The following is a 21,476-nucleotide window of genomic DNA, read 5'->3' as shown; positions in this document are numbered from 1 at the left end:
AAGTTTATCATCTATAGACACCTTTTTGAAATCCAGCAACGGAAGACCTCTCTTGATCTTGCGTCCCGACAATACTTCTTCTGGAGGAAAGTTTGTCACGCTATGAGTAGCTGCATTGTGCGCGTGCACTGCGGTACGTAGCTCCTCGATATAATTTGTTTTATTAATAGAGGCACTTACCATCGCCTTGTTGATCAGCTTCATGTACCCTTCAACAAGGCCGTTCTGCTGGGGGAAAAGTGGCGTAGAAAACAGTGGAGTGATGCCGCGTTCTGTACAATAGGACCTGTAGTCATCGCTGTTGAATGGTGGACCATTGTCGGTTTTTATGAATTTCGGTATGCCCTCACGGTCAAAAACTTGCTCCAATACCTTTCGCGTGTGCTCAAAGCCCGTTGACTTCACGGGTTGTGCGATAAGGTATCTTGACCTATAATCAACGATTACCAAAATCGAAATACCACCGAATCGGACATATGGCCCATTGAAGTCAAGGGCAATTGTTTCCCATACAGCATTTGGCGCGAATGCGCGCTGCATTGGGGGTGGCCGCTCGGGTTTGCCGTTTACAGCACACGTTTCACATGACTCTACCCACTGTTGTGCATCTGTGGACATACCGGGCCACCACACGCGCTGCCTTAAAATGCTCTTTAATTTTGCAGCTGACGGGTGACCTTCGTGGGCTATTGCCAGTGTTCTCTTTCGTAGCGCCACCGGTACAACCACACACCCTGTTTTAACTAGTAAACCATCCCGAATGGATAGGTCACTTTCTATTAGTTGGTACTTTCGCAAATTATCTGGCCACCGGTTTGAACGGAGAGAGCTTACAACTCCCTGCAGATCATGATCTTCGGAAGTGGCTGTTTTGATTTCATTCTCCGTGAGGAACCCAACGGCGTTTGCCTCCAAAGTGGCGATTTCCCAAGGGCTTGCGTCGTCATCGAAAGCGAGGTCGTCGCCTTCGTAAAGGCGAGATGGGGGATCAGCAATGTTCTCGGCTCCTCTGATGTACTCGACGTCGTACCTGTTTCACCCAGATGGAATATTATAGTACATGCGGTTTTATCAAATGAATATAATGTTTTACCTGTATGGACTAAGTCTCAACGCCCATCCGTCTGCTCGTGTAAGAGCCCTTTTCGATTCCTCGCGAGATCGATTCAGAATAAAGCTCACTCCCTGTGCGTCTGTGCGAAGGGTGAATTTCCTTCCTAGAAGGAAATATGAATAATGCTCCACGGCCCAAACTGCCGCCAGTGCTTCCCGCTGGTTTTGTGCATAATTCCTTTCAGTTGGCGTAAGAGACTTTGAGGCGAAGCTGATAATTCTCGATGATCCGTATTTGTCCTCTTGTACTAGCACCGCTCCTAAGGCGATAGGCGATGCATCTGTATAAAGTATCGTTTTGTCGCGTTCAGAGAAGAATCCGAGTGTCGTGCAGCATTGTACGATTCGATCCCTAACGCATTGAAAAGCCTTGCTTTGCTCACGGCCCCAGCTCCAGTTTTTTGAAGTGACGACCGCCCATAGTGGGCTAGTGATTTCGGCGAAGTTTTTCACATGCGGACTGATGAAAGAAGCCAGCCCAAGGAAACTTCGGAGTTCCGAGACAGTCATGGGCTCTCTGAAGTTCTGGATACTTTTGATTTTTTCTTTGTCGACGTGAAAGCCATCCCGGTCAACTAGATGCCCTAGGAATTTGATGCTTGTTCTATCAAACTCGCATTTGCTGGTGTTTAGAGTCAAATTATTAGCCTTAAATATTTCTAGGACACGCTTCACTGTTTCCTGCAGCTCTTCCAGAGTTTCCGCGAAGATTAGGACATCCCCAGTCAATACAAGATCGTATATCATGTCGTATAAGATGCCAAAGTGGAGGCTATATACATACTTCCCCATGCAACTTGTAGGTATATGGCCTCCACATTAGCATCTTATATAGCCTCATATACGAGTTTGTGTTGACTGGGTCGTCTATGTATACAATAATCTTCTTCTCGTCCGCCAGAATGCGACACATTTCGCGCTGAAAAATTTCAGGCGCGCAATTCACCCCAAACATTAATCTGGTGAAGCGATACATACCGCTTTCGGTAAGGAACGTGGTTAAGTCCCGGGATTCATTACTTAGTTCCAGGTGGTAAAAAGCATTGCTTAGATCAAGTTTTGCGAAATACTTTGCGCCGTGGAGTTTTACCTTCATCTCATCCAGAAGGGGAAGGCGAAAGTATTCGCGATTAATTGCTTTATTGGGGGCCCTCATGTTGACTACTAGGCGGAAGTCATCTTTCCCCTTCGCGACTGCCGACATTCCGCTTATCCAACTTGGGGCCCACGAAACTTTCTCGATTATTCCACGATCCGCCATCTCTTCCAGCCTTCGCCTAGCTGCCTCACGAAATGCAGCTGGCACATTATAGTAGGCGTTTTTTACAGGCGATACTGTTCTGTCTACGCTGAAGTTCACCTTTACGCCGGGCATTTTGGGAAATTCATTCGGCTTTGAGGCGGTTTCTAGATTACCAATGGTCCTTCCCACTTGCAATAGACCCATATCGTTAGCTGTAGACCGGCCAAGAAGTGATCTTCGCCCTTTTGGGATAACGTAGAATGATGCCGTTATACCTGGCAATTTGGAACCCGTTACGCTGATGTGTGTTTCGAATACGCGTTCGATTATCATTGAGGACTCTGAACCATATCCATGTAGGCTCTTTGTATCTGGGTTTTTGATAAATTTCAGTTTAACTAATCCTGATTTAAGGTTTCTTTCTAGGCGGATCCAATCTTCGCCACCGATCACATTAACGTCTGCTCCAGAATCTATTAGGAAGTTAATGTTCGTTGAAGTTCCTAGAGAGCAAGTGACTAGTACGTCTTCAAGAGACAGGGCGTTGACGAACTATAATGAAGGATATATAATAAAAGAGCTAATGTTTCAATTCAACGAAAGTATATATATATTTCAAAATAGTAATTCTCAGCGTATTTTATACCTGTTCGTTCTGCCTGGGATGATCCTCTGGAGAGTTCTCACGTTTCGCTAGGACCTGTTGTACCTGGTATTTACGACACGCCGCTGCATAGTGCCCACGGACTCCACACTTATTACATCGTTTCTGCAGAGCTGGGCACGGGTAGTTTTTATGAGGATAACGATTACACCTCGGGCATCGAGTGCGACGTCCTCGGTCCTGTAGCTCTCGTCGCTGATATACTTCCTGGTGTTCCTCTCTCCGGTGCGCTTGCTGATATTCGTGCTGTCGGCTCGGTGCTGACCATCTTTCTTCGTAACCTTGTCTTGAACGTTGTCGATTTGGTGCTGATCTTTCTTCATAATCATACCTTGAACGTTTTCTGTCGTACTGTCCACTACGGTTTGGGCTTGAACGAGTGATGGCATATACTTCCGGATGGTCCGGAACCGCTCTTTCGGCTTCGAATGCTTCGTCGCGTGTTGCGGCCTGTACTACAAACTTTGTATCGTAGCCGAACGTCCTAGCTGCCTTCGCCAGCTCCTTGTTGCGTAAACCTTTGAGAAATTGCGATCGCACAAATCGGTCCTGATCGGTTGGGCTATATTCACACAATCGAACCTTTCCCATCAGTCGTGCGTGATACGATATTGCGGTTTCGTTTTTCTCCTGTCTCATATTCGAGAACGCCTCGTGCTCCGCCGCTGAGTCGGTCATTGATTGAAGATAAGATTTGACGTTATTCACGAAAGTGTAGTAGCAGCTCGCATCCGTCAAACTAGGTCTTAGTTTGGCCGCCCTTATGATGCCCTGTAGCTCTTCTCCTACGGATAGGAATAGAAGTTGGCATCTTCGTACTGGATCATTCGCGTTGTTGAGGGTGGCCGCTATCTCGAAATTTTCGATATAGCGGTTCCACTCCTCCCACATTTTGCTAGCGGGGATTCCGCTAGGAAATGATTTTATATTGTCCCAACGGATGTTGGATGGTACTGTGGAGGGCATGGAAGTTACGGCAAGCGATGCATCCCATGAATTGTCAATTTCTCTGGTGGATGCCTTCGTTTGGAAAGAATTCATTGCTCGCGATAGGTCGACCAGCATGTTTTCAACCTTTTGTAGGCGATCGTTCGTACTGGGTTCAGCGCTAGGTTTCCCCGAATTTGCCGCATCACCTGGAGTGTCGTGTTCGTTCATATCACCCTTCTGCTGCACGTTTGTTGGTTCAGTGTCCCGTTCGACTTCGGATTCTGATTCTTCATACCGCTCACTGGAACAATAGACGTTTTCGATGTTTTGTACTGGTGAACGGGCTTGATAGATGTCTTCGTCACTTTCTTCTTCCGGATCGTAGGCAACAGGAGCACGTACATATTTGCCATTGCTTGTCATTTTGAGATATTTCGATTCAGTCTGCAATGTACAATGCTTTGTTACGGTACAATATTGTGTTTCGTAGTCATCGAAAGCGCATACTATTGGAAAGTACAAAGTAGGAGGATGATAAGTTCGATGCGAAAAAAAACTATAAAGCCAACATAGTTATTAAAAAGCTAATCGCTATAGCATTTATTACATAGCCGAAAGTATAACCATGGAGAATATGATTCCGAGGTATACCTCTCTTAGGTTTCACATTTTCATGGTGTTCTAGTGGTATGTTTAGTTTCGTTCAAACATTGCGGTTCCGGTTCCGCTCTAACCCTGCGGACGTCCCGTTCCGCCATAACACTGCGGACGTCCCGTTCCGCTCAAACACTGCGGACGTCCCGTTCCGCTCTAACACTGCGGACGTCCCGTTCCGCTCAAACACTGCGGACGTCCCGTTCCGCTCTAACACTGCGGACGTCCCGTTCCGCTCTAACACTGCGGACGTCCCGTTCCGCTCAAACACTGCGGACGTCCCGTTCCGCTAAAACACATTTATTCTGTTACAACCCCTCGAAAATGTTTGCATTTGTAAAATCTTGCAGTTTTTTTATTATTATTATTTTTTTATTGGGAGGTTTGACGGAGTTATTTGCATTAACGATCGAGGCACGATTAAAACTAAACAAATTTGAAACTACTCGCTTCCATTACGAACTTTGTACTTTCCGATAAAAAATATTCAGCGTATTTTGATTCACACACAGCAAAAAAAAATGTAATGTGCATCGACGTAATCTTAACGATGTACGAAAATACCCGATGCAATCAAAATTTTAATATGCAAAATAACATTGATTCAATGTAATATTACATCCCATCTCAAATTACACAGAACCACTATCATCGTTTCGCATTACATATAAATTGTGCAATATTAAATGCTTTCAACAATCAAAATTACATAGAAATAAATGCAACCCATCGATTTTATAAGTTTGGTGTTATATTACACAAAATTGATGTAATATCACATACATTGTTAATGTAACTTTAAATCTCGCAACACTGTTCAGACTGACATCATTCTTCAGCAAATTCTGGCGGTGCGCCATGTTTAAATTGTATCAGCTCGTGTGAATGTGCGAAAAAAGTCTTTTCGGCTTCTATTTTAAATTATTATATTCCTTCATTGTGAAATTTAATAGTGTAATTAGTGATATTAGTGAAAAAACTATTTTTATTGAAAAAGTCATCCACCATTGATGGTCGTGGCCGCTTGTTGGCCCTCTTCATGGACGGACAGAATCTGAACGACTGTCGTGTCGTCGTGCGCTTTTAGCATCTATAGATGGCTATAGCCCGGGTCGGGTTGCTTCCGGAAGTGTTCTTGCCGTTGCCATTTTTTGCTGGTCCGTACCCTGCCTGCTTTCGTATTCTACAAACCCGAGGTTCTAGAAGGCCGATCACAGAATAGTTCGCCGCAAGATGCAGGGAGGAAAAAACGCTCTGAAGTGTTCGACGGCATCGTGTTGTGCCAGGACGAGTTGGTCTCTTTTTGAAGAAAACATCTGCATGTTCCGGTAGGTTTTTATTTAATGTGAGTGTTCTTTTAATTTTTAATATCAATATTTGATTACAGATTCGACCAAGACTTGTGTCCGGTAACTTTGAAACGGCCTACAAAAATTGAGACGGTCTCGGTGAAGTAACATAAAATTATTCTGATCGAATGGAGTTTCATGCGAAAGGAATCATTTCGTGACCACTGCAGAAAATAATCCGGCAATCGCAGTTTGATGGTAAACATTCCTAACGAAACTTATATTGATTCTGGCTGGATTCCAATTCGTGATGTTCAGAATTTTCCAGGATATGAAATGGATATCAGGTAAGTTCTAAAAAGTTTATGACATTTATCCCGTTACAATAGTAAAATAGAATGTAAAACAAAATCCTCGGATTCAGATAGAAATCCTTCTGCGATTCCGAATGGAATCCTTTTGCAATTCAAATGCGAATCTTTCTGTGATTCCGAAGGTAATTCTGCGCTTCCAATTTGAATTCCGGTAGAAATTCTTATGCAGTTCGAAAGGGAACCCCTCTGATTTCAAATGCAACCTTTCTGCCATTCCGGAAGGAATTCTTTCAAGGTATTGATTGAAACACTCCGTGGATTCCGAAGGAAATCCTTCAATGATTACGAGGGGAAGCTTTTCGCGATTTCGAACGAAATTCTTCGGCATTTCCGAATGGAATCATTTTGCGATTTCCAACGAAACGAAGTCTTCCGCGATTCCAACGCAAACTATTCTGTTATTCCCAAGGGAATTATTCTGCAATTCCAAACGGAATCTTTCCCAAAGAAAATCCTTCCCCAATTCCGGGGTTGTTACGGGCTTCGCGATTTTAGGCGAATTAACATAACGATTAAAGGTTATTACGGGGACTTTGCGAGGATTTTTCTTTTTGGAAACAATTTATAAAAAATGCTGCTTCTATAGACTATATAGAATTATGTATGTACATATGTATAAAGTGGCATAGCCACATGGGAGGGGGGGTTCTTGGGAACAAGCTGTTCAAAATTTTTCTTATTTTTGCGGACTAAAGAAGGTCGACACGACTAAAGAATGTTCTTGTTTACTAAGCGTTGGTACTTATACTAGCAAGCAAGGCAGTGAGTAGCGAATCTGGACTGGTACTAACTGAAATTTTCTTGGTTATTTATTTTTTCAATTTGTTTAAATGTTTGAATCATATTAAACAATTATAATTATTTTATCAATGAAGAAGTGCATTCCAAATCCAACATTCATTATCGTTGCAAGAATAGTAATATTTTATGAACGCATGTTAAGAGAAAACGTTAAGAAAACTGTGATAACATTATTATTATTTGCTCAGACCGGCTCAGACTAAGGCCGGAGTGGCCTGTGCAGGACATAAAAGTCTTCTCCATTCGGCTCGGCTGCACGTCGCAAACCACGCAGTTTACGGAGGGTCCGCCAGTCGTTCTCCACCTGATCGATCCACCTTGCTCACTACGCACCTATCATTCTTATGCCCAACGGATCGTTATCGAGAACCATTTTCTCCGGATTACTATCCGATATTCTGACTACGTGCCCAGCCCACCGCAGTGGATGGTTCTCCCAACAGCTGATGCAACTCGTGATTCATTCGCCTCCTCCACGTACCGTCCGCCATCTGCACCCCACCATAGATGTTAGGCAGCACTTTCGCTTCGAAAATTCCAAGTGCGGGTGGGTCCTCCATGACCATCGTCCAGGTCCAAATAGGACTACCGATCTAATGAGCGTTTTGTAGATAGTCAGTTTAGTACGGCGGCGAACTCTATTCGATCAGAGCGTTTATTCGATTGGAACTTTATTCGCGGAGCCAAAAATATGTACGGTTTCCAGCCACGATGCGCCTTCGAATTTATCTGCTGGTATCAGTTTCGGCAGTCACCAGTTAGCCCAAGCACACGATTTTTTCGGCCACCTCGATTTCGTCACCACCGATACAAACTCGTTGGGGGTGGCTCACGTTGTTTTCTCATGAACTTCTTCCTATCATGCACTTCGTCTTCGACGTGTTGATAACTAATCGAAACCAGTTAGCTCCACCCTTCAGCCTGATGAAGGCATCTTCCATCTTCTCAAAGTTAATTTATTTAGCTTAAATTTAAACAGATAACACTGAATCAACAATATAACGCCACAATTCATGGTTCAAGGCCGCATCTCTCCATCCTCGAATTTGGCCCATGCTCGTCAATTCGTTGTGTGTGGTCAGCTCACCTCGCTCGCTGTGCTCCACGCCGTCTCATACCTGCCGGATCGAAAACGAACACCATCTTTGCAGAGTTGCTGTCCGCCATTCTTGCAACATGCCCTGCCCATCGTACTCTTTCTTCTTCTTAAAGTTACGTGCCATAATATCCAAATCTTCGGCGAAACATAATAACGGGTGGCAACTAAAAAAATTGGAATGAAACGAATGGCTCGGGAAATAAACTACAAAGAAGTACAGTTTAATCTGATATATGTTATGTAAAGAGTTATCCTTAGTCTTTAAACTTAGACTAATGAATACCGGAAGTTTCTCCTAGGAATTCCTCCGGAAGTTTCTCCTAGGAATTCCTCCGGAAGTTTCTCCTAGGAATTCCTCCGGAAGTTCCTCCTAGGAATTCCTCCGGAGGTTCCTCCTAGGAATTCCTCCGGAGGTTCCTCCTAGGAATTCCTCCGGAGGTTCCTCCTAGGAATTCCTCCGGAGGTTCCTCCTAGGAATTCCTCCGGAAGTTCCTCCTAGGAATTCCTCCGGAAGTTCCTCCTAGGAATTCCTCCGGAAGTTCCTCCTAGGAATTCCTCCGGAAGTTCCTCCTAGGAATTCCTCCGGAAGTTCCTCCTAGGAATTCCTCCGGAAGTTCCTCCAGGAATTCCTCCGGAAGTTCCTCCAGGAATTCCTCCGGAAGTTCCTCCAGGAATTCCTCCGGAAGTTCCTCCAGGAATTCCTCCGGAAGTTCCTCCCAGGAATTCCTCCGGAAGTTCCTCCCAGGAATTCCTCCGGAAGTTCCTCCCAGGAATTCCTCCGGAAGTTCCTCCCAGGAATTCCTCCGGAAGTTCCTCCTAGGAATTCCTCCGGAAGTTCCTCCTAGGAATTCCTCCGGAAGTTCCTCCTAGGAATTCCTTCGGAAGTTCCTCCTAGGAATTCCTCCGGAAGTTCCTCCTAGGAATTCCTCCGGAAGTTCCTCCTAGGAATTCCTCCGGAAGTTCCTCCTAGGAATTCCTCCGGAAGTTCCTCCTAGGAATTCCTCCGGAAGTTCCTCCTAGGAATTCCTCCGGAAGTTCCTCCTAGGAATTCCTCCGGAAGTTCCTCCGGAAGTTCCTCCTAGGAATTCCTCCGGAAGTTCCTCCTAGGAATTCCCCCGGAAGTTCCTCCTAGGAATTCCTCCGGAAGTTCCTCCTAGGAATTCCTCGGAGGAAATTCCGGAGGAATTCCTAGGAGGAACTTCCGGGGGAATTCCTAGGAGGAACTTCCGGAGGAATTCCTAGGAGGAACTTCCGGAGGAATTCCTAGGAGGAACTTCCGGAGGAATTCCTAGGAGGAACTTCCGGAGGAATTTCTAGGAGGAACTTCCGGAGGAATTCCTAGGAGGAACTTCCGGAGGAATTCCTGGAGGAACTTCCGGGGGAATTCCTAGGAGAAACTTCCGGGGGAATTCCTAGGAGGAACTTCCGGTGGAATTCCTAGGAGGAACTTCCGGAGGAAATCCTAGGAGGAACTTCCCGAGGAATTCCTAGGAGGAACTTCCAGAGGGTTTCCTAGGAGGAACTTCCAGAGGATTTCCTAGGAGGAACTTCCGGAGGAATTCCTAGGAGGAACTCCTAGAAGGAACTTCCGGAGGAATTCCTAAGAGGAACTTCTGGAGGAACTTCCGGAGGAATTCCTAGGAGGAATTTCCGGAGGAATTCCTAGGAGGAATTTCCGGAGGAATTCCTAGGAGGAATTTCCGGAAGAATTCCTAGGAGGAACTTTCGGAAGAACCTCCGGAGGAATTCCTAGGAGGAATTCCTAGGAGAATCTTCCGGAGGAATTCCTGGAGGAACTTCCGGAGGAATTCCTAGGAAGAACTTCTGGAGGAATTCCTGGAGGAACTTCCGGAGGAATTCCTGGGAAGAGCTTCCGGAGGAATTCCTTGGAGGTACTTCCGGAGGAATTCCTGGGAGGAACTTCCGGAGGAATTCCTAGAAGGAACTTCCGGAGGAATTCCTGGAAGAAGTTCTAGAGGAACTTCCGGAGGAATTCCTGGAGAAACTTCCGGAGGAACTCCTGGAGGGATTCCTGGAGAAACGTTTCGAGGGATTCCTGGAGGAGCTTTGAGGAATTCAAGGAAGAACTTTCGGAGGAATTCCTGAAGGAACTTCTGGAGAGATTTCTGGAGGAACTTCCGAAGCGATTCCTGGAGGAAGTTTTGGATGAATTCCTGCAGGATTTTCCGGAAGAATTCCTGGACGAACTTCCGGAGAAATTCCTGGAGGAACCTTCAGAGGAGCTTACAGAAGAATTGAAAGAACTTTTTGAGGAATTCCAGGAGGAACTTCTGGAGGAATTCCAGGAGAAACTTCTGGAGGAATTCCTAGAGGAACTTTCGGTGGAATTCCTAGAGGAACTTCCTGAGGAATTCCTAGAGGAACTTCCGGAGGAATTCCTAGAGGAACTTCCGGAGGAATTCCTAGAGGAACTTCCGGAGGAATTTCTAGAGGAACTTCCGAAGGAACTCCTAAAGGAAGAAACGTTTTGAGGGATTCTAGGAAGAGGGAAGAATTCCTAGAGGAACTTCCGGAGAAATTCCTGGAGGAACTTTCAGAGGAACTTCCAGAAGAATTCTTGAAGGAACTTTTTGAGGAATTCCAGGAGGAACTTCCGGAGGAATTCCTAGAGAACTTTAGGAGGAATTTCTGAAAGAACTTCCGGAAGAAATCTTAGAGGAAAATCTGGAAGAATTTCTTGTGGAATTTCTGGAGAAATTCCTAGCGAAACTTCTGGAGGAATTCCTAGAGAGACTTTCCGAGGAATTCTTAAAGGAACTTCCGGAGGGATTCCTCGAGGAATTTTCGGAGGGATTCCTAGAGGAACTTTCGGAGGAATTCTTAAAGGAACTTCCGGATGAATTCCTAGAGGAATTTCCGGAAGCCTTCCATATGAAATCCCAGATGAAAGATTACAGGATTCTACATAGAATCCCAGAAACTTGCCCAGAAACCATCTATTTGAAATCACAGAATAATCCGATTTGGAATCCCAGGAGCCTTCCATTTGAAATTTCAGAAGGATTTTATTTGGAATCTCAGGAGGGTTCGTTTTAAGATTCTAGGAGGATCCTATTTGGAATTCCAGGAGCCATTTAAAATCCCGAAAAGAATTTCCAGGAGCCTTCAATTTGAAATCTCAGAATGATTAGATTTAGAATCCTAGGAAGAATCCATTTCAAATTCCAGAATAATTCCATCTAGCATTCTAGGTTTCCTTCTTCGTTTCCTGTTCGGATTTGAAATCCCAGGAGTTTTTTTTTGTTATTTCCATTTGGAATTTCTGCCAAACCAGAGAAAAACTATAATATAACAACAACGTGAACGTCGTTACTGATTTCTGCTACATTGTTTTTTTTCCAGCGGTTTCAAAGTTCCTCCGAATGCTGAAGCATTCCGTAACGCTCTGTTTAACATCACTCCAGTGAAGGTAATCCGGAGGCGAACCCTGCAGGAAAATTGCCCAATATCAACTCGTCCAATCTGCGGAAAGTTCTGCCGTAGACTACGGACCACAAGGATAATCCAACACCCGACGATGCCGACGATGACAAAAACGTAGATAAATCAGTTGACCGGTTCAAGGTGTGTCGCCATTGCATGAGACCCGACCCCTGAAGGCGACGGGAAACAGGACAGGACCTTCATGACAGATCAGAATATAATGAGCAAAAAATTATGATATTTATTATGCCGACATGATGTATTAAATATACAAATTCTTTTAAAAAACTAGGCTAAAAACTTATTCAATTATGAAAACAAGAAACAACTCAATCAAACAAATGTCATGTACATCGCACTATTTTACGTAGCTTTATTTTACATCGCCTCCATTACGTCGAAAAGTTTTTACATCGGGAGATAATCACATCGCTTCTGTTTATTACACAGCAATCTGCCGAGTACATCGCGCAGTGTAATATTCACAAAGCGATGGAATCGACGGGTTGCATCGATTTCGATGTAATATTCAACAACATTTTTTGCTGTGCAAGGCCAGGTTATATTGAAGAAGATGGATTTCCGTGACCTTGACTGATTTCCCGGCGGTGATTTTTGAGATTTTTCTTAACAATGAGTTGTCTATATGTACGCGTAAAAAATGTATTCTGTAGATATTCGCTGGTAATGCTGACAGTATGATGAACTAGTGCCAGGCCTATACGCTCAGGTAATAAAACTATTTGAAGAAATCTGGCAGGATCGCCAAATGTGCGTTCTGCCGCCATTAGGGAAATCAGCCAAAGCCCCGGATCCGCCGAGATGATTGCGCACGTCTTACCTCTTCAACGTTATGGATACGAAAAGCCTCGAATCGTGCTGTTCAACTACTTCGTTACCAGTAGTGTTGCCGGCGATGCAATGTCGACTGTCGTATGTCGAGATGCTTATAGCTATACGAATCAGATAAGCCCATGCAGCATAATCGTGCATTAACGACAAGCCACACAGGTGGGCCTGGTCAACTGGAACGCTTGCTCGCTAAAGAGCAAAACAATCGAGCTGAGGGATTTCCTTGAGGAGAAGGAAATAGACGTGGCGTTCATCACCGAAACGCACCTTAAACCGGAGGTGAACGTCAACATCCCGGACTTCCGCATCTTGCGACTCGACCGGCCGACCAGGGGAGGTGGTGTGGCCATCGCTCTTCGCTACAACATCAACTGTCGTCTGCTTCCAAGCTTCCAGCTCAGTGTCATCGAGGCCATCGGTGTCGAAATCACCACTTCGGTCGGCACAATCGCGCTCATCGCGGCGTACTGTCCAACGCAAGCCAAAGACGGCGATGGATCATCGGCTGCCCTTCGGAGGGACATCGTCAAGCTGACACGGAGGCAAGGCCAGTATATCATTGCCGGCGACTTGAATGCCAAACATCAAGCCTGGGGCAACAGTCGCGGCAATCGAAACGGCACCATCTGGAGCAACGACATGGAGGAAGGCCACTACACGATCTTGAGCCCGGATTCCTCCACTCGGCTGAGTCGGTCCGGTGTCCACGCAACCCTCGACCTCTACATAACAAACCTGAGTGACCACGTCTCGCAGCCGGTTGTCTACCAGGAGCTCAGTTCGGATCACTATCCGGTGGTGGCGGAACTGGGCTCCTCGGTCAATCGGCACCAGCAGTTACGGCGGAACTATCACCGAGTGAACTGGCAGCGGTTCCAGCAGTGCGTCGATAACACCGTCGACTACGAGGTGCGTCCGGAGACGCCGGAAAGTATCGACCGCCAGCTGTGCGCCATCGAAGAGGCAATCTCGGTGGCCAGAGAGCAGCATGTCCCGACGGCTCGGCAGGTAAGCAACTCCTTAAACATCGATACACTCACCAAAGATTTGATTCGATTGCGGAATGTCACTCGCAGGCAGTTTCAGCGTACTGGACTACCTGAGCTTAAGGCACGCTGCAATCGAATCACAAAAATTATCAAAGCTAGAATGGTGGACCTCAAAAATAACGACTTCTCGAATAAGATCCGCACTCTCCCAGATTATGCTAAGCCGTTCTGGAAAATGACCAAAATTCAAAAATCCAAGCCTCGGCCCATTCCACCTTTGATCCCACTAGACAATAATGGGAGAACTGCCTAGGGCGTGGTGGGATTTAGCAGTGGGCTCTGCTAAAATCCCTCCCAAAAAACCACAAGTGCCCGTAAGCGGACTCTATCAAAGCGACTGTGTGCCGCTTCAAAAGCACAAGCCCAGGGAGGGAGTGCCATCTGGCATGTGGAGTGTCCCTACTTCGGTAGGGTAGTGCGTGAGTTGCTTCGGCAGGGAGTGAGTGATCTGTTTGTGCTGAGGCAGGAGTGTCATAGCGAGTCGCCGCCGCTATGGCAGCCTCGAAGCGCAGCAGAAGTCTGACTGAGTATGGACTGCACATGCTAAGGTAAGAGTGTCGTAGCGTTGCTACCGCTATCGACACCTCGAGGCATGGCAGTGGAGTGTTAGAATAAGTTGTGGAGTGTACCTACTTCGGTAGGGTAGCGCGTGAGCTGCTTCGGCAGGGAGTGAGTGATCTGGTTGTGCTGAGGAAGGAGTGTCATAGCGCGTCACCGCTATTGTCACCTCGAAGCGCAGCAGAAGTCTGAGTATGGACTGCACATGCTGAGGTAGGAGTCGAGGGACCTATCGACACCTCGAGGCATGGCAGTGGAGTGTTAGAGTGAGTACCCGAAAAGGGTCACATGGAGCGAATGGTCTTTGGAGAAGCTGCTTCGGCGGCAGGGTAGCAGTGGGTTGTACCCACACACCTACAGTTGTGCACATGTGGTGCATGGGGAGTGTCCCTGCTTCGGCAGGGTAGCGTGTGGTCTGCTTCGGCAGTGGTGTGATTGATCTGCTCGTGCTGAGGCAGGAGTGTCGTAGCGCAATATCTGTAGGCCCAGGCAGTTACCGCTATTGACACCTCGAGGCATGGCAGCGGAGCGTCCGGGAGAGCATCCAAGTAAGACTCAAATGGAGTGAATGGTGTGCGAGCACCCAAGTCAGTCTCGCGTGGGACGAGTGCCTGTGTGAGCGATAATGAGCGAGTACGCTTAGTACTGCCGTCCCCCAGAAGTAGTACTGGGAGGTAGTTCCTGGGGGAAACGATGGTGGAGCCCAAGGGAGTTTAGTCGGTATTACCGGTATGGTCGAGTCCGACACTCCAGTACACTTCCGTGTGGTAGTTTGGCAACTACAATGCACGTGTACTGGGTTAGTGTGTAAATGCATTCTCCCTTGTAAAAAAAAAGACAATAATGGCTCTAAGGATCGCTTGATAACTCCTGCAGAGAAGGTCGCTGAAATAGGTCGTCACTTCATCAGCTCACACAATCTTGGGCAGAACATCGTCAGTCCACACGAAGCAGCCGTCAACGAGCATGCTAGCAACATCCATTTGATTCCCAACGACTTCTCGGAGGAGTTGGAGATCTCAGCTGACGAATTGACGGCCTATATCAAATCGTCGAAGAACATGAAGGCCCCAGGCTTCGACAGCATCCTGAATCTCGAGCTCAAACACATGAGTGCTCTGTTCTTTCAGCATCTCTCGCTGATCTTTAATCAGTGTCTCCGGCTCAGCTACTTCCCATCATCCTGGAAGTCAGCAAAAGTCATCCCCATCCGGAAGCTTGGGAAGGATCCTTTCTCCCCCAAAAGATATCGTCCCATCAGCCTTCTCTCAGGGTCATCCAAGCTATTCGAAAAAGCTATTCATCATCGGTTACTTGAGTCTGCCGAAAATCTCAACATCTTGCTCGAGGAACAGTTTGGTTTCCGACGCGGTCGGTCAACTGTACACCAACTGACCCGAGTTACCAACGTCCTCAGACGGAACAAGTTTGTCTCGAAAACATCCGCCATGGCCTTACTCGATGTCGAGAAGGCATTTGACAATGTATGGCATGATGGCCTGGTGCACAAACTACAACGCTACAATCTTCCCAGCTACCTGGTGAAAATCATCAACAATTACCTGTCGGCAAGGACATTCCGGGTCTCAATCAGCGGAGCGAGTTCCAATGCGCACAACATCGTCGCAGGCGTCCCCCAGGGCAGTATCCTCGGGCCCCTGCTTTTCAAGCTGTTCACCTCCGACATGCCAGAACCTCCAGAAGGCGGCATTCTGTCTCTGTTCGCAGATGACACATCCATCGTCTACAACGGTAGAGTGATCAGAGCGCTAGTGGCAAAACTCCAACGAGGCCTGGATGCCCTGACAGAGTACCTCACCAGCTGGAAGATCTGTATCAACGCGGCGAAGACCCAGGTCATCATTTCTCCCCACTCTAAATCCCCTAAACTTGTTCCGCCTGGGGACTGTAAAATCATCCTCAATGGCACGACTGTGGAATGGGCCAATGAGGCCGGCTACCTTGGCTTGACCCTCGACAGCAAGCTTATTTTCAGGCAACAGGTTGACAAAACGGTGACAAAGTGTAACGTCTTGTTGAAACTACTGTACCCTTTGATCAACCGCCGGTCGTCATTGTCCCTGAAAAATAAGCTTGCTGTCTACAAGCAAATCATCCTCCCTGTGATCGAATATGGCATGCCGGTCTGGGAGAGCTGCGCTAAAACCCACCACCTCAAACTTCAACGGGTCCAAAACAAATTCCTGAGGATGATCCTCAACACCCCTCCCAGGACAAGAACATCCGAGGTCCACCGTCTGGCCGGAATAAAAACCTTACATGAACGCTTTGGTGAGTGTAAAGAAAAGTTTAGGGTCCGTTGCTTGCACTCGGACCAAGAAGCGCTTAGGGCGCTAGTTCCAATCTATGTTATCAAATTTTTTATTGTAAATATTAGTGTACATAGTAGTTAGGTTATCAAATTTTAAAAAACACACCAGCGCCTCCTAAAGGCCGTCATGATACATTATATTTTAAAAATTAAGTAATAGCATAATAATAATAATAATAACAATAATTGAAATTGTAGTTGGAGGGCCAAGCCGGCCGATCACTGTACATGTATAAAATGATTGTAGAACAAAAAATGTTTTAAATAAAGAAGAATTTTACTACTTACGTTCGCGCGTCATTTTCATTCTGCATGTCACGGAGAACGGAAGATTTCGTTCGCACGGGAGGGCTCGTTGATTGAGATTTATGAGTGATGAATCAAACCTTCGTTCAGTTACGTATTGCTAAATTGAAATGCGGTTCAAATAAGATCATCTTGGGCAAAGTAAGAGCTGCGGGATGAGGCGTGAAGCAAAGTAGCGCGACTTTCGTATGAATCTCGAACAACCGATCGCTAGAACTGTCTCATGCGCCGAATAGCATAATAGTAGGTTGAAATCGCTGTTATTTTGCCTGTCTTGGTAAGAGTAGTCACCATGCTACTACCCAAGCCGTTCCTGGGTGGACGTTAGGCAGAATAACAGCGATTTCATCAATGCTTTTCTCACAACTGGCCCTCTACTAAAATTTCAATTTCTGTTCGCTTCATACTCGTCGCTCGCTTGTGACACCTATCCATACTGTTCTTCATTTTTGCGCTCCCTTACTTTGAGCTTTAGATGTTGTACTCACCGATAAATGCCAATAAATCAATAATGATTGAGTCATGTACGGTGATCAAAAACTTTCCCAATAGTACGAATTGGCAAAAGGAATGGCAAAATTGAAATGCGTTCAAATAAGATCATCTTGGGCAAAAGGAGCTGCGGGAGGCGTGAACAAATAGCGCGACTTTCTATGAATCTCCGAACAAGCCACCGATCGCTAGAACTGTTCTCATGCGAATAGCATAATAGTAGGTTGAAATCGCTGTTATTTTGCCTGTCGTAAGAGTAGTCACCATGCTACTACCCAAGCCGTTCCTGGGTGGACGTTAGGAAATACAGCGATTTCATCAATGCTTTTCTCAGCCCTCTACTAAAATTTCATTTCTGTTCGCTTCATACTCGTCGCTCGCTTGTGACACCTATCCATACTGTTCTTCATTGTTGCGCTCCTCTTACTTTGAGCTTTAGATTGTTGCACTCGATAAATGCCAATAAATCAATAATGATTGAGTCATGTACGGTGATCAAAACTTTCCCAATTAGAATACGAATTGGCAAAAAGGATAGCAAAAATTGAAATGCGGTTCAAATAAGATCATCTTGGGCAAAGTAAGAGCTGCGGATGAGGCGTGAAGCAAAGTAGCGCGACTTTCTATGAATCTCCGAACAAGCCACCGATCGCTAGGATTCTCATGCGCCGAATAGCATAATAGTAGAGTTGAAATCTGTTATTTTGCCTGTCTTGTAAGAGTAGTCACCATGCTACTACCCAAGCCGTTCCTGGGTGGACGTTAGGCAGAATAACAGCGATTTCATCAATGCTTTTCTCACTGGCCCTCTACTAAAATTTCAATTTCTGTTCGCTTCATACTCGTCGCTCGCTTGTGACACCTATCCATACTGTTCTTCATTGTTGCGCTCCCTCTTACTTTGAGCTTTAGATGTTGTACTCACCGATAAATGCCAATAAATCAATAATGATTGAGTCATGTACGGTGATCAAAAACTTTCCCAATTAGAATACGAATTGGCAAAAGGAATGGCAAAATTGAAATGCGGTTCAAATAAGATCATCTTGGGCAAAGTAAGAGCTGCGGGATGAGGCGTGAAACAAGTAGCGCACTTTCGTATGAATCTCCAGACAACCACCGATCGCTAGAACTGTTCTCATCGCCGAATAGCATAATAGTAGGTTGAAATCGCTGTTATTTTGCCTGTCTTGGTAAGAGTAGTCACCATGCTACTACACCAACCGTTCCTGGGTGGACGTTAGGCAAAATAACAGCGATTTCATCAATGCTTCTCTGTGGCCCTCTACTAAAATTTCAATTTCTGTTCGCTTCATACTCGTCGCTCGCTTGTGACACCTATCCATACTGTTCTTCATTGTTGCGCTCCCTCTTACTTTGAGCTTTAGATTTGCTCACCGATAAATGCCAATAAATCAATAATGATTGAGTCATGTACGGTGATCAAAAACTTTCAATTAGAATACATGGCAAAAGGAATGGCAAAATTGAAATGCGGTTCAAATAAGATCATCTTGGCAAAGTAAGAGCTGCGGATGAGGCGTGAAGCAAAGTAGCGCGACTTTCTGATGAATCTCGAACAACCACCGATCGCTAGAACTGTTCTCATGCCGAATAGCATAATAGTAGGTTGAAATCGCTGTTATTTTGCCTGTCTTGTAGAGTAGTCACCATGCTACTACCAAGCGTTCCTGGGTGGACGTTAGGCAGAATAACAGCGATTTCAACTCTTTCTCACAACTGGCCCTCTACTAAAATTTCAATTTCTGTTCGCTTCATACTCGTCGCTCGCTTGTGACACCTATCCATACTGTTCTTCATTGTTGCCTCCCTCTTACTTTGAGCTTTAGATGTTGTACTCACCGATAAATGCCAATAAATCAATAATGATTAAAGGTAAATATGTCCGGAGGTAAGTTATGTCCGTTGGATTTTTGTTTAATTTCCAATTCATTCCATTATGAATGACTCGAAGAAGGGGTTGGGAGGACTTTTGAATTGAATGTAACCTAGATGTTAACGGTTTGGATGTAGGAAATATTTGTGCACGGTTTGTTGAAAATGAGCTAATTAGGTTGCATTATTCAACGTTTGAAACACTAGCAAACCTTGAATATTGAAAAATTGAAATAATAAATTATTCGTATATTTATGTTTAAAGTAAAATGCATAGATAAATGAAGTTGAATTAGACCTTAAAAATTTCTTTGTCTACGTTCTCTTTAGCTAGCAGTGCTTCGTTGCGCGTCAGCCTACTTATAAAGTAAACTTATGAGTTGCACCACCACATGTCTAGAACTTTCTCCGTTGAAGCTTCTGCGGACAGGTTTAGGTTTTTCTTTTGATCCCAAATCCGCGATAGCACAACGCCACCCAGTTGCGGATTTTAAAACCTTCTTTTGAACTTTGTGCTACACCTGGAACCTTTGCACGTTACGGCTTTTCACATAGTGCGCTGCTCGGCACTATGGCGTCAAATGTCATGACGCACATCCGAACAATTCTTCACCTTTATCCCTCCAGATTTTTTTGACACGGTCGATCTCGTATTCGGACGTGGTGGAACATTCAAAAATATCTCCGCATAAATCGATTCGATGTTCCGAAATTGTAGGAGAATGGAGAAAAGTGAGCACAGTTGATCCGGAGTGCAGAATTCAGGGATACTCTGAAGATAGGGACTGCTGCATCCCACAAAATTGGTACTTTCCCCGGCTTGTTCGGGTAGAAACAGGAAATACGGGTAAATACCAGCTTCGGTGTGTTGTTGTGTCAGCTTCTTCCTCTCCTGTTGTGAGCCTTCGGATGTATCCTCTAGCCAGGTAATCCTCCATCATCTCATCTAGTGCTTGGCCTAGTACCGGGTTTTCGCGCATCCGCTTTTCTAATAACTGAAAACGGATGAGTGCCATGATTGGCTATCTGGAAGTTGGGGATCATCGTATCGCAGAGCAATCCCGTTTCTTACCGGTGTCCTATGAACTAAGTCAACAAGCGCGTTGATCTTCGGAAGAGTAGGGTTTCGTTTGACTTCATCAAGTCTAGACCTAGGGGACGACGACATCTTCATATGAATCAATAGGCAAACCGCGTAAGTATGAGTTTTGTTTCTTCATTCTGCCCACGTCCAAGGATGGTCTTGGCAGTTGTAGCTCCTTCACCGTGCGCATCCTATCTAGCTTGAATCTCTTCGCTCTGTTGTGGGTCCTTGCAATTGTGATTGCCGTGATACGAGACTCTTCCTCGCAGCGTTCGGTGCCACCAGTCCACCAGTCCAGGAATAACGGTGTTTCTACTCCATCTAAGTCGAGCTCATCCGCAAGCTCCTGATCCATAAGAGTAAGATTTGATCCCTCGTCAAATAAGGCAAATGTCTCTACGTACCCGTTCCTTCCCTGGATTGTCACCGGAAAGTAACGAAATAGAACAGCGCTTGGACTAAACAGATTAATGTTATAATAGTGTCTTGCCGAACTGGTACCAGGCTACCAGGTCTTGGACCACTAGTTATAAACAATCTCCTTCTCAATTCTTTTTCCCGTTTAGAAGTTCATGATGCTTTCTGGTTCAGCCGTCTTTCCCACAAACTTTCACCTTTTTTTTTGTTTGTTGGGGATTAGAACTACTGCTCCATTAATTAGAACTATTGTAGTATATCCCTGTTTGATGTACGTGTCGTTTATTACTGACCACAACTTAGTATATGGTCAGTCATATGCCGACACGTTACCAACGGAATGATGTGATTTATAAAACCAATCACTTTCCTGGATGAGCAGACCAAATCTCTCCATGGGCTGTATACGGTCGCTATCGAGAAATTTCGATCTGCGTCTGTATACATACACTACACTACAACTGCAAAGCAGATTTCCGATTTTCGCTTTCAATATTACAAGCGACAGATATCATTCTGAACTTGTCCAATGTTTTTCAAATGATATCTGCACGGACAGTCCCAGTTACTAGACCAGTATATGTACAAAGAGCTCGCTTGTTCAGCTCTAAGTGCTTTTTAGTGACAATTGTATTTGGAACCATAAATCTTTTTGTCTGGCAACATGTTGTGACTGCCAACCAATTGGTTATTACCCTGTGATTCCAAACTTTTAAGTTCCTGCACTGTTCGATACACCACAAATGGTTCAGGGCCCAAGCTGCATTGGATCCCTGCTTTGCGAGATGGTCTGCTATTTCATTCCCTTAATACCGGTGTCCAGGAACCCAATACAAACATACAGAGTTTAGTTGACACAGGAGCCGCAAGGAGATAATG

At 45.4% G+C, this 21,476-nt stretch overlaps 1 protein-coding gene and 1 long non-coding RNA gene across 2 annotated transcripts; one reads left to right on the top strand and one right to left on the bottom strand.

Annotated features, from left to right (window-relative positions):
- Positions 1-180: 180 nt before the first annotated feature.
- On the bottom strand, positions 181-618 carry LOC134204450 (uncharacterized protein K02A2.6-like; the record flags this gene model as incomplete). Its single annotated transcript, XM_062679275.1, has 1 exon — positions 181-618. A coding segment is annotated over exon 1 (438 nt), but the record flags the coding sequence as incomplete, so codon positions are not given.
- A 4,842-nt stretch (positions 619-5,460) lies between these two features.
- On the top strand, positions 5,461-11,980 carry LOC134204448 (uncharacterized). Its single transcript, XR_009977869.1, has 3 exons — positions 5,461-5,932; positions 5,992-6,240; positions 11,531-11,980. It is a non-coding gene; the product is annotated as an uncharacterized LOC134204448 (long non-coding RNA).
- The last annotated feature ends 9,496 nt before the right edge of the window (positions 11,981-21,476 follow it).

Source organism: Armigeres subalbatus, unplaced genomic scaffold (assembly GCF_024139115.2).
Source record: "Armigeres subalbatus isolate Guangzhou_Male unplaced genomic scaffold, GZ_Asu_2 Contig590, whole genome shotgun sequence".
NCBI lineage: Eukaryota > Metazoa > Arthropoda > Insecta > Diptera > Culicidae > Armigeres > Armigeres subalbatus.
The sequence above is the reverse complement of the archived record's forward strand: the minus strand, read 5'-3'. Positions and strand labels throughout refer to the sequence as shown.